Genomic DNA, 13,869 nt, shown 5'->3' on the forward strand with positions numbered 1-13,869 from the left:
TTTTGGCTGATACTATTGATTTGATCTTGTTTTCGGAAGGCAATCCGTATGAACAAGGACTCAAAATATTAGCCATTATAAGATTATTTGATCTAGTATATTCAGCATGGAATTCTATACGAAAACATTGATTATGATAATTTATTTGCCAAAGCAATTAGAATACAAATCTCACAAGACGCCTTCCTATTGACAATGCTCCTGTAAACTTATACTGCTGTAAGAACAAACAGCAAAACAAATACCATTGAACAACTCTTAGAGCACGAGATATCAATTTCTACTTCATGCTCTCTTCTCTAAATTCACTAAATGCCTTTAGTGTCTGTTTAATGAAGAATCTTTAACTGTGTTTAAAATAAATAAATAAATTCTTTGTTTTATTTTTTGTATCAAAATACACATTTGTTCTTCTTTTTAAGAAGTAAATATATTTTTTCTCATAGTTTTCCTCTAATTTACTCTTTTTAAGATGAATATTTAGATGTTTAAAGGATTAGTTTCTCTTTTAATATTTTGACATTGTAGCATTATCCAGTTTATCATTCTTCATCCAGAACATATTTAATTAATTTCTAATTAGTGTTTTGATGTGTTCATTAATGTAGGGTTTATCTCTGGAACACTTCCTAGGTCTTTTTATACATTTTGACATTACCAACTGAAAACGATTTGACATTGAGATACTTAGAAATTACAAAATAGGCACTTAATTACAATCCCTATATGAATCTATGCATCAATATTTTGAATCGGTATGTAATAGAAGACAGTTATTGCAATGAGATTAAAGGGATGACGGAGTACTTACAGCTTAATAGTTAACCAAAGGATTTAATAATACTCCGATAAACTAAGGACAGAAATAATATTGGGGTAAAGATTACTTTTATTAAAACAAACTAGACATTACCACCTTATATCCGACTTGGTGATCTCTCGGCGGGGTGACGGGGGTATGTGCCTGTACTTTTGTTGCTGCTATAATATCTACTTGATTTAATTCTCATAGCACCTCGAGTTTGGTAAACCTTTGGCGTTTGTAACTAAAAAACTATGAATCAAAAGTGATTTGAGAGACCTGGCGTCAATAGATATATGAGTAATTCTTAAGAAGGGGTTTAATTTTACTAGCTGGTACCTCAGAAAGATAGATTTAGGGGTGAAATCATATACGGTGTTGACAAGTGGGAAAGGGCTAGGAAAGAGATGAAGAGTGAGAAGGAAGCTGATATTGTTTTCTAGTTGACTTCAGGGTAGAAAATTTAGTGTTTATGGCAGGATAAGTTCCAATTGCAGGTACTTGAGTCGCAGTGACTCGATAGCTGCGAGAGGAAAAATTATCATTGGGGGGCACGGACTCTTGGGTATAGGGTAAAAATAATTAAAACTTGTAGGTTTTTTGGGAAGGGGGGGAAGTTGGTACTGGAAAAGGGAAGTAGAACAGAGCGTATCTGGGCAAGGAAATATCTATTTTGACAAAGATGAATGCGGGCAAGGGATGAATGCGCAAACTAGTTGGCTACTTCATTGACACAATTAAAGTTGCAAGGGGAATGCTTTTGGGAGAAGAACAAGCAAGAGGGTGTTGGGGAGGGTTGATTGGAGTAAAATGGTGTGTGAGGGTGTGATGACGGGACAAGAGTAGATTCTGTGGACATAGAGAAACTTCTAGGCATATTGCATTGCGGTTTGGATGGGAATATGTCATAAAGAAAGATTTAAAGGAATTGAAAACTTTATGGAAGGGTGTAAAAATTGAGGTTTTGAATATATCGGGATGGAGGAGCGTGCGTAGCTGTGTTGGCCTCAGGTGGCTTAATGCTGCGGTGAGTTATTAGTACTAGTATTCTATTGTCCAACATCGGACTGGGAGTGGGAAATGACTGGAGATAAACGTTAAATGATCAGGATGAAAAGGCGGCTCAGAAAGATTTCTACCTTGCCCTTAAAAGAGTTGGGTCTTAAACTTATTATGCACCATTGCTGAATCAAGAGTAACATTTCATGACTTATCACTACAATAGGGTACAAAACAGAACAAAGGTCAACATGGTCGAAACTGCTTTTATCAGACACGGAAATACCTGAACTAAAGTTACGACAAATTGATGTATAGAAAAAGTTTCAGTGTTTACGAAACTCATAAAAAAAACAATTGAAATAGCTACAAATCATATTTTTTTTGATTGTTTTTAATAAAAAATTAAATTTAAAACGAACTTTTGATGTCTATAGATGCATCAAAAGAATCGGTTCATTATGATGATTCCTAATCAATAAGATTTATTAAGTTTAGTGTTACCAATCAAAAGTTACAAGCCTGAGAAAATTTTACCTGATTTTACAAAAAGGAAGGTAACACCTTTAAAAGCCACAAAAGCTTATAAAAGTCACATCATCTGATTCAGATAACCCTTTTGTAGAGGTTTAAAGCTCCCATCTGCAGAAATGTGATGTTTTGTATTTTTTGCCAGAAGAAAGATCACAGATGCGTGTTTTTTTTCCAGGGGGAATCGTATCACACCAATAGTCCTGGAATATTGGGAGAGGGCTCATTCGAACGGAAATTATAACGCCCCTTATTTCCCTAAAGTCGTCTGATTAAAATTTGAAAATTACTCACTGAAATAATTTTTCTTTAGTGAAGGAAGTTTCTGGGGGGTGGCCTTTCCAGATTAAATTTTAAACTGGGGCTTGTTGCCAGAATACCTATTCAAAGTTCTTTCTATTTATCTGGCTTTCTTTTTTCCGATTAAACATTACACGTGAAGATGGTAAAGGAAATGGTCTAAGGCAAAATTATTAGCCATAGAGCTAAATATGAACATTAAGATAATTTTCAAAGAATTGGGAACCAAATCTTCTGCTTTAGTTAACTCTTTTAGTACTTGTATATTATATGGTACACCTTCGGGAAGTAAAGGTAGGTTAATCCCTATGAAATATACCAAATGTAAGAAAAATACAATACTTTATTCACAAATTTAGGCTATATATTTGCACACTAGGGGGGGGGGAGTGTAAATATTGCGGGTATGTATGCAAAATGTGTTATACTTTCACAATTATTCTGCATATTATGAAATAAGAATTGTTTTCTAACTTCACGTTGTCCAAATATCTTACTCCCACCCCCTAGTGTGCAAATATATAGCCCAAATTATGTAAGTACTATATATTATGTCACCCGTCACTTGTTTTCCACTGAGCGTAAGCTAATTGTCTCTTAATGCAGACATATAAAACAGGTTTATTTTCGGGTGTGTACCAGATAATACACATTACCTCTTTTTTTACTAAATAATTAGTACACTAAATAAAACTAAATTTGATACTTATGAAATATTTATTAATGCGAACAATATACTTGCATCTCCTTGTAAAGTTTGAGTCAGTCAGGTTTTTATTTTGTTATTTTTAATTTTTTGCATGATTCCAAGTTCTCATTGACCTCTCAGTTTACTCATGATAATGATCATGCTTATAAAAGAATTTTTAGCATATACATGCAGACCCGAAAGGGGAAAGAGCAGCAAACACGAGCTTTTTCAGCTAATTGTAAGAGTCAGGAATACTATTCAAAGTGTTGAAACTGCTCACGTCTTTCTTCTCCAGGTCATTCAAAGGAAAAATTGATATTTTTTTGAATGTTATTGCTTCTTCTAACTTAAAAAAAAAAATAAAGTTTTTCTCCCCCTTTGGTTTACGATTAAGATGATCTAGATGAAATATAACATCTACCATGACATAAAACCTTTGGAGCCACTGATCCTCTGTTAGTTCTGGGACGCCCTTCTCATAAATAAATCCACTAATTTCTGGAAAAAGGGACGCGAAACGTTTTAAAACGTCCCGTCTTCATAACCAACGTACTTCGTTATGAAACAAAAGATCAGGATACTCACTCTCCATTCCAAATAAAATCATTTGAATCGGTTACTATTAAGAACATAACCTAAATTGGAGTTTATATTTTTAATAATAATAATTTATTTTAAGCCAAAAAATATGCCATATAGCACAGTATTCTTAAATATACTCTACAAGAACAATAACATCCCTACCTACCCCCCCCCAGCCAAAAAACTATCAAGTTTTACGCCTGGCTGTCAACGCTTCATTTAAATGGGTTCGTAACAGCCGGATTGTCCTGTTTATAGTCGTCGGCAGGATCCCCGGGACCACCAAGGTACTATCCTCAAAATACTACCCCCATAATAGAGAAAGTTGCTGGTACTCAGCGAGAATATGGACCACATCATCAATACCTCGGTTACATTTGGGGCAAGAGTAATCCGCTAGGATTAGAGTAATTCAACTAGGACAGTCTAATCATCAGCATAATCCATTTCTGTAGCAATTTTTACTTTCTCTACTTGATTCCATGTTTTCCTATACTCTTTACAGTGTTCTTTAGGACAAAATCTTTCAAAACAATCTGAATAGATTGGCATAGAACGTAACCCCGCTCGACTCCTGATTAAGTACGTAGCACAACAATGTTATCAGAGGCAATACTATATCGGTGCCTATAGTAAAGGTCGTAAGGCTTCAATGTTGTTTTTTTCCCCCCAGAGGTACTTCATATGTAAAGTATGGTCTTTTAAACTTTTGTGGGGGCTAATTTGATTAGAATTCGAAATTTACTGTACCCTTTATAATAATCAAATTTTTTTTAGGGTAACACCCCCCCCCCGCCTCGCCCTCGTCCGGTCAAATATATAGGACCAAGAATTTAATATGGCCATTTTTGTTAAGCATAGTTCAAAGATCAGATTATAACGCTCCAGGATTTACACCAACCCCCAACAGCGTGTTGATAATTTCGCCCCAAGGGCATAATTCTGAAAATCATTGAAAACTCTTTTGTAGCTTAGGATTTAGGTTTAATTAATTATAATGAGCTATAGGTTTAGAAAAATATTGGGTTAGATGAATTGAATTAATCTTTAGCATTGCTAATGCAGCAAGCTCTTTGACTTTTTCTAAAGTTTTCATATCTTGATCTGTTAAATTTAAACTTGTAAGAGGCTGATTAAGCAGAATTCCTTGATTTTCTTCCTTTTCGAATGAATAACTGGTTTTATCCTGTCTTTTCTAAATAAACTGTTATAAACTTGATTTAATCAATTTACTTTTCCTTCTCTATTTATACTAATTAACTTATAAATAATTTTTTAAATTTTTTTTCGAAAATTGTAATATCCCGAAACAATAATCAATTAGTTCTGTTTCGTTAAACATCTTATAAAGGCGTGGAGGGTCAAATAGAGCGTCCAACGATAGAGCAAAAATAGAGCGATTAAGCTGCTGCTGAATCAAAAATTTATTCTTTAAGGAAAAATCTATTGCAGTTTTGATCTGCTGGAGTCTGTTTTCTAATTGTTTGGTAATCTGTTTATATAAACATCTCTTAAATAAAAAGATGTTCTATTTGTATTACTTTGTTTTTTTGAATTACATCTTTGCCTTAATTTGCAGAACACTTTTTTCGTCAAATCTATGTACATTTTTGTCGGAATTATTTTATATCCCTTTTAATTTTGTGTTTTTAGAAGATGGTGATGCTTTACTAAGTGACATAAAGAAGCAGGTTGACTGTATAGACCCTCCTATGCTTCCCAAACTTGAAGTTGACCCAATGAATACCTTCCACAGCATTTCGATATCATGCAAGCTTGAACCTGACTCTCAGGAATTTAGCTCCACATCTATTACTGATCAAGGTACAATATCAGATTGGGACACTGCTTTTATTACAGTCTGATTAGCACATTCAAAAGCTTGGAGCCTCCAATTTTGAATAATTGTATAGGGATCAAGTCAAAAAAAGAAGAGGAAAAAAATAGAAAAAAACATTTCCATCAGTGGACACTTGAAATTAAAGGCTAAGGGAGAATGGGAATTTCTTCACAAAATAGAGCCCCATTATTAGACCTGGTAGATAATTACTATTCAGTATCAGCCAAGATTAAATTTAAATTTAATCTGGGGATGAAGCTTCTAGGGAAGTTTACTTCTGAAACCGCCGTGGATATTATGACCCTAAAAGTAACTTGATTTTTTATCTCCCCTTTTCACATTCATGTGAACCTTGTGTAAAAGAGCTCATACTAACAAATAGTAAGTAAAGAACAGCCATTGTCACTGAAAAATGAAAATCTAAAAGTTTTGATTAAAATATATGCAACTAAACTAATAAATCTTGTATTATTTTTAATGAATTCAAATATGTTGAAATAAAAAGAGAAAACCAAGTAACTTGGTCTATCTAAAGCAGTGATTGCCAACCTATGGTTCATGGACCACTGATGGTCCATAGAAATATTAATGTGGTCCACGAAGAAAAGGGAAAATTATTGACAAATGTCGCTTTTTTTTATATTTCATGAACGTAAAAAAACAGGTTTCCCATTGATAGGTTTCCCATTGAGGAAACCTATCATAGATTATAACTTTAAAAGTTATCTATGTAAGGATACATTTAACGATTTCTACCGCTGTACATTTTTGAATGAGCATACACCTATGACAGGATGAATTTCCGTTTGGCTTTCTATTTTTGCGGAAAAGTTTCATTCTGTGTCAATTTTTAACACAGTCTCAAGTATTAATTTAGTTCCTATAGGAAGTATAAGCTCCGGATTTCCGCAGCCCGGATTCCGGATTTGAAACATGTGAGCTGTACAGCTATCAATTTCAAAATTTTTAATTAATGGATTTTCCTAAAAAACTTGAGTCAGAAAAGACAAGTGAGAAAATGCAAGTGAATGCTTTGAACTTCTTTGGAAAGCGATGAAAATAGTAACAAAGTAAGCTGATCAGTGAATTAGACTTACCAAAGCATCCATAGTTCCCGTCAGAGAACATTACAAGAACATTCAAAAAGGAGGCAAAAAGAAAATAAAGAAAATATGATTCAAATTACCTAAAATTTGGATTTGTTCAAGAAACTGGTAGAAAGCTGGATCCAAGGCCTCTTTGTGTTATTTGTTATGAAATTTTATTTAACGATGAGACTGTCAAAGCTTAAAAATTTACTTGGAATCAAAACACCCAAATTCAGTTGACAAACCACTTGAATATTTTCAAACAATGCATGAAGGTATGAAAAAGCAAATAGGGGTTGTAAAAAATATGGTTGCTGAAGACAAGTCCCTATTAACGGCTTTCTACTTGATATCATTCCAAATTTCGCAGAATAAAGTCACATAAGATAGGAGAAAATTTAATCAAACCGTGCATGTTAGAAGCCTGTTAAGTTTTTTTGGGAAAACAGGATATCCAAAGACTGAAGTTAATTCCTATGTTTGCTTACACTTTTAGGCGTAGTTGAAAAAAGAAACTGCTGAAGATGTTGTAAATCAAGTTATAAAAATGTTAAAAAATAAATCATTTTATTCAATTCAACTTGATGAACCTATAAACGTCAGTAACAGAACACTTCTCCTTTGTGTTATAAGGGTGCAGTTGAAAAATACGGCTGAAGATATTGAAAATCAAGTTATAAAAATGGTAAAAAGTGCACCACTTTGTTCAATTCAACTTGATGAATCTATAAACGTCAGTAACAAAGCACTTCTCGCTTGGATTGTAAGGGTTGAGTTTCAGGTAGAATTACAAGAAGAACTTCTTTGCTCGCTGAACTTGCTGGGCAGAACAACTAGCTTTGAGATTTTAAAGCACTTGATAGTTATTTCCTGAATGACAAAACTGAATGGAAAAAATTTACTGGCATTTGTAGGGACGGTGCTGCAAACCTGACGGGAGATTGTTCAAGAGTTATTGTATCCAATGCTATAAAAATTTTGATGGAATCAGACATAAAGCTCTGAATTCTCGGATGTTTGAAATGCTCTATGAATAAACGGGTTGCCAGTATAATCACTTTCATCTTCACTTTAAGGTAAGATGGCTAGCGAGGGGGAAAATACTGATCCGACTGTTCGTCTAGTGTGAAAATATTAGATTATTTTTATAGCAGCAAAATAATCAGAAATTTCAAAGACTCTTGTCCAATGATGAGCGGGTAACCAAGCTGGCATATCTGGCAAATATTTTTTCTCTGTTAAATGAATTAAACATATCTTTGCAAGGGCAACACAAGGACGTGTTTACATTACGAGGAAAGACGGATGCTTTTCGAAAGAAAATATCACTGGTGCAAACGGCATTAAAAAGGGCACTAGCCCTTTCAATTTCCAATTGAAGGAGCCCTTTTTGATGTCTCTACGAAAATGCCTTCTATAAAAACCTTATATGCCCCCAATACATAATTTACAACCCTTGCCCTGAGGGGTTTGGGGGGGGGAAGGGGTTGTCATCCTAAAGATCATAATTTCCAAAACATACAACTACGTTGAAGAATTTTTCCAATTTCCAATCAAATGAACTTTTTTTTGAAGTTTCTATGACAACACTTTCTATAAAAACCTTATATGCCCCTAAGGTATAACTTACAACCCTTGCCCTTAGGGCTCTGAGGGAGTTGTCATCCTAAAAGACCTAATTTCCAGAACGTTTTACTTCGTTGAACAAAATGAATATCTCACAATTTAGATTTTCAATGTTTGGGGAAATGGTGGGCGTGAGAGGGGAGTTAGTTGCCCTCCAATTACTTTCAACCATTTAAAAGGGCACTAGCCCTTTCAATTTCCAATTGAGTGAGCCCTTTTTGAAGTTTTACAACGCTTTCTATAAAAACCTCATATGCTACAAGGGTATAACTTACAAACCTTGCGCCGACGGCTGTAGGGGGAGTTTCATCCTGAAGAATAGAATTTCCGGACCTTTCAACTTCGTTGAACAAAATGTCTATCTCAAGAGTTTGATTAGATGTGTTTGGGAAAATTGTGGGTGTGAGAAGGGGTCAGTTCCCCTCCAATCACTTTCGACTACTAAAAGGATATTAGCCCTTTGAATTTTCAATCGAATGAGCCCTTTTTGAAGTTAGCACGAAAATACTTTCCATAAACCTTATATGCCCTCAGGGAATAAGTTACAGCCCTTGTTCTGAGGGGTTTGGGGTGGTTCTCATCCTCAAAGACTTTATTTCCAGAACTTTCAACTACGTTGAACGAAACGGCTATCTCAAAATTTCGATTGTATGTGTTTGGGGAAATGGTGGGCGTGAGAAGGGGTTAGTTTCCCTTTAATAACTCTTGACTATTGAAAAGGCACTATTCCTTTGAATGACCAAAGAAACGATCCGTTTTTCAAGTTCCTATGACAAAGATTTCAATTAAAACCTTACATGCCCCCAGGCCATAACTTATAATCCTTGCTCTGAAGACGGTGGAGGGAGTGTCCTGGTCAAATATATAATTTCCAGAACTTTCAACTGCGTTGAACAAAATGGCTATCTCCAATTTTTGATTGGATGTGTTTGGGGAAATGGTGGGCGTAGAAGGGGTGTTAGTTGCCTTCCAATCACTTTCGACTATTAAAAAGGGCACTAGCCATTTCAATTTCCAATCGAATGAGCCCTTTTTAAAGTTTCTACGACAAGGCTTTCTATATAAACCTTGTATGCCCCCAGGGCATAACGTACAATCGTTGCCCTGAGGGCTGTGGGAGTTTGTCATCCTGAAAGATCTAGTTTCCAGAACTTTCAACTACGTTGAACAAAATGGCTATCTTAAAATATTGAATGGATGTGTTTGGGGGAAGGTGGGCGTCAGAGGGTGGTTAGTTAACCTCCAATCACTTTATTATTAAAAAGGGCATTAGGTAATTGAATTGGCAACCGAATGAGCACTATTTGAAGTTTCTGTGACAAAAATTTCTATTAAAACCCTTTATGCCCCAGGGCATAACTTACAACCCCTGCCCTGAGGGCTCTCGGGGGGGGGGATTAAGTATCCTCCTTACAAATATAATTTTTATCTGGAAATCAAATACGTTGAACAAAATGGCTATCTCAAATTTTTGATTGGATGTGTTTGGGGGAATGGTAGGCGTAGAAAGGGTTTTAGTTGCCTTCCAATCACTTTTACTATTAGAAACGGGATTAGACAGTCGAATTTCCAATTAAAAGAGGCCTTGTCGAAGTTTGTATGACAACTCCCTTGTTACGAAGTGCACTTGTCCAGAAAAAAAAATACAGTGCTACATCGTTCTTTACTTAGGCAGCGCTATTGCGCTGCCTATGATAATAATTAGGTAAGTGAAACTATCTTTTTGATCCATCTTATTGTTACCCAGTACTCTTCTCTCTCACTAGTTTTGTTTCAATATAACTTCTTGTCATTAATATTTATTTTCAAACTTGTTTTTACTCCTATTATTCTCAGAACTTAAAAGAAAAGAATGATTCATTATGCTTACTTTTTAAACTAGGACAGTCAAATCATCATCATAATTTATGACTTGGACAAGTTTTATTTTCTCTATTTTGTTCCAGGCTCTTCTATAGTCTTTGCAGTGTTCTTTAGGACAAAATCTATCAAAACAGTCCTATAGATGGGCATAGCAAGTAACCCCTCTTGACTCCTGATTAACTACGAACCACAACAATGTCATCAGAGCCAATACTATATCATTGCCTATAGTAAAGGTCATAAGGCTTCAATAATTTTTTTTTTCCTGCGGTACTTCATGTAGAAAGTGTGGTCCTATAAACTTTGAAGGGGGCTCATTCGATTGGAAATCATAAGTTCGGGTATCCATTTTTAAAATTTAAAACGTTTTGCCGGTTCACTTATCACCCCCCCCCCCCGCCCCGCCTTGTTTCTCTCAAGTGTATCTGATCAAAATTTGGAGATGGCCTTTTTGTTAAGGTTAGTTCAAAGATCAGATAACAAAGCTCCAGGGTCGACACAACCCCCAAGAGCCCGGGGGCACGTGTTGGAAATTTTGCCCTGGGGGCATAATTCTGAAAAATCATTTAAAAATCTTCCGTAGCTTAGGACCTAGGTTCAATTGATTATAATGAGCTAAAGCTAAAAAAAACTATTGGGTTTGATGAATTCAATTAATCTTTTGCATTACTGACGCAACAAACTCGTCGACTTTTTCTAAAGTTTGTTATATCTTGATATGCTGAATTCAAACTTGGTATGAGACTGATTATGCACAACTCCTTGATCTTCAATTTTGATAGTATTAATGCTTCTGACCTATTTTTTTGTAAAGAAGCTGTTATAAATTTGTTTTAATCAATTTACTTTTTGTTGCTTGTTAAAAAAAACTAATTAACTTAGTTAAATTAATTAACTCTATTAAATTACTTAACTTCTACATATTTTTTTTTTGAAAATATTGTAATATCCCGAAACTATTATCAATAAGTTTTGTTTTGTTAAACATCGTATTGTGGCTTGTAAGATCATATAGATAGTACGGTGTTTGCTGAATCGAAAGTTTATTCTTTAAGGAAAACTTTGTTACTCTGTTGTGCTGTTGGAGTCTGTTTTACAATAGTGTTGGGGACCTCTCTACATAAAATTTTCGTACAGTTTTGTCGAAATTTCGTTATATCTGTTTTAATTTAATTTTTTTAGAAGTTGGTGATGCTTTACCAAGTGACATTAAGAACCATTGTGACAGTTCAGATCCTTCTATGTTTCCCAAACTTGAATTTGGCCCGATGAGTACTTTTCCCATCATTTCGATACCATGTAAGCTTGAACCTGACTCTCAAGAATTCTGCTCCACATCTGTTACTGATCAAGGTAAAAACGTTAGAGTGGGGCACTTCTCATTATACAGCGTGAGTAGTATTTTAAAAAGCTTGGAAGCTTGGAAGTTACTACCTAATAACTTCAGCAGCTCTTCTGGACCTAGACCTAACTAATTTTGGTTCCAAAATTAAGGAAAATGGTGAATTACTTTCCTCATTCATCAACCAAAATTTTCTGCTTGAACTTCTCATACGAAAACACAAATAACTGAATAAGAAGAAAAAGACGAACACAAAAGAGATTCATACTGGTAAAACAGTCCGGTACAAATAATTCGACAGTTTCGCCTTATTCGGACATCTTAGGCTCATTTGACTTATTCAGATTTTTTACCTTCGCTAAATGATCTTGACGTCTCACTGTGTAGCCTACTGTTAAACGACCTACAAGACTGGTGAAAAATACCTGGAAAAAGAGGAAGATTTTAGAGCATTGAAATTGTTTAAGCAAGCAAGTCTATATATTATATCCTCCTCCATTGAGGAATAAATTTGAAAACAAGAAATTTAAAATTCAATTAAAAGAAATAGTTTTTCCTCATAAATTAAACGTGGATTGAACCAGATTTCTCGTATTGCTTGCTGATCGAAATACGGTGAGTCAGACGGGTTTCCAAAAGAATCTATAGATAATTTCTCTCGAAAAAATCCAACAAATCCTCCTCCGTTTTAGTATTTCCCTCATTCCAGAGCCATGTTCGACCATATTAATCACTCTAGCCTCCTATATTCTAATCGTTGCTTGAAGGCATATCTTTCTGTTCTTCTGAATTTTTTGTTTTCGTAAAAACACCCTGGGCCTTGGCTATTTTACCTTAACATTTTTATTGCATCCACCATCTTTACTAATAATTAATTAAAAAAAAACTTTTTCCCCAAAAAAAGTTATTAAAAAAAATTAAAAAACACCATTAAATCAAACATTAACAAAAATATAATGAAATAGTCTACCAATAACAAAACTACCACAAATCAATAAATGCACGAAACACAAATCAAACAGAAATTAAAATGAATAACAGAGTCAAACTCAAAACAAGCAGAAATTAATATGACTGGGGTTTTAAAACCCTATGCTTTCTAAAAGCCATAATATAATTAGTACTTTACTGAAAAAAATCAAATGAATTTAATGAAAAACAATGTGCATTGTCAGTTTAATGTACATATGCTGATATTTATATGAATTTTTGATTTCTTAAGGCTATAAATATGAAAACATTTAAAAGATTTTTTTTCAGAAAAGTACAAATTATATTATCATGGGCAGTGCTATAGCTCTGCCTATGATAATAAATAGTTAAGTGAAGCTATCCATTTGATCCATCTTCTCCTTACCCACTATTACTCTTCATCCTCACTAATTTTTATTCAATGTAATTTATTCTTCTTAGCATTAATTTTCAAACTCATTTTTGCACCCGTAATTCTCAGAACCTAAAAACAATCGTTTATTTGGCTTAATTTTTAAACTAGAACAGTCAAATCATCAGCATAATTTTCATCTGGGACCTGTTTTACTTTCTCTATTTGATTCTGTGCTCTGTTATAGCCTTTGCCATGACCTTTTTACTCCCTTGCATAAGACTAATCACTTCAACGTATTTATTTGGGCTATTTTTCGATGTCTGGATACGAATTATATAACAAATATTTTATATTAGTCCATTAGTACTTTCAAAGACTGTTCAAGACATATATAGTTTTCAATAAAGTGCCAATGACCCAAAAGGTTTAATAGTTTTATATAGTTAGAGAAGGTGGCAGTAGCCAAACCCTTATTTGTAGTAATTTTTACTCATTTTAAGCTTGATTTGCATATTCAATCTAAATTTTACTCGTTTTAAGATTTATTTATTCATTTATGTTAGTACCTGTTGTAGGTTTCTTTGCTATGATTGTTTATTGAATTTCTCTGCGTTTTGGGTGTCATTTATTCTTTAATAGTAATTTCTTGTCGTTTTGAGTTTTAATTATTATAGATTTTTATTTATACTGATCTTGAGTTTATTATGGCCTTTACTTTTCTTTGAAAAACTTCTTTTTCAGAATTTTCTTTTTAAAGTTAATTGTCTCACATAAAAACTAATCATTTCAAAGATTTATCTGGTATGCCCTACAAAGCTAGGACCTTCGCTATAGCCCTTCTATCGTTTAAAGCAAACCTCTACTCATAATATATAAAC

General features: G+C 34.1%; 1 protein-coding gene across 1 annotated transcript in view; it reads left to right on the top strand.

Moving 5' to 3' along the window:
* The window catches only part of LOC148938561 (uncharacterized), a 46,205-nt gene extending 33,882 nt beyond the window's left edge, over window positions 1–12,323 (top strand). Inside the window, exons 3-4 of the mRNA XM_089107699.1 lie at window positions 5,559–5,729; window positions 11,505–12,323. Of these exons, the coding sequence (XP_088963825.1) occupies window positions 5,559–5,729; window positions 11,505–11,797 (464 nt within the window). The 3' untranslated portion in view covers window positions 11,798–12,323. The remainder of the gene's footprint in view (window positions 1–5,558; window positions 5,730–11,504) is intronic.
* The last annotated feature ends 1,546 nt before the right edge of the window (window positions 12,324–13,869 follow it).

The sequence above is a fragment of the Artemia sp. Qi Xiang Cuo genome, unplaced genomic scaffold, assembly GCF_049724085.1.
Source record: "Artemia sp. Qi Xiang Cuo unplaced genomic scaffold, ASM4972408v1 HiC_scaffold_3137, whole genome shotgun sequence".
Lineage (NCBI taxonomy): Eukaryota > Metazoa > Arthropoda > Branchiopoda > Anostraca > Artemiidae > Artemia > Artemia sp. Qi Xiang Cuo.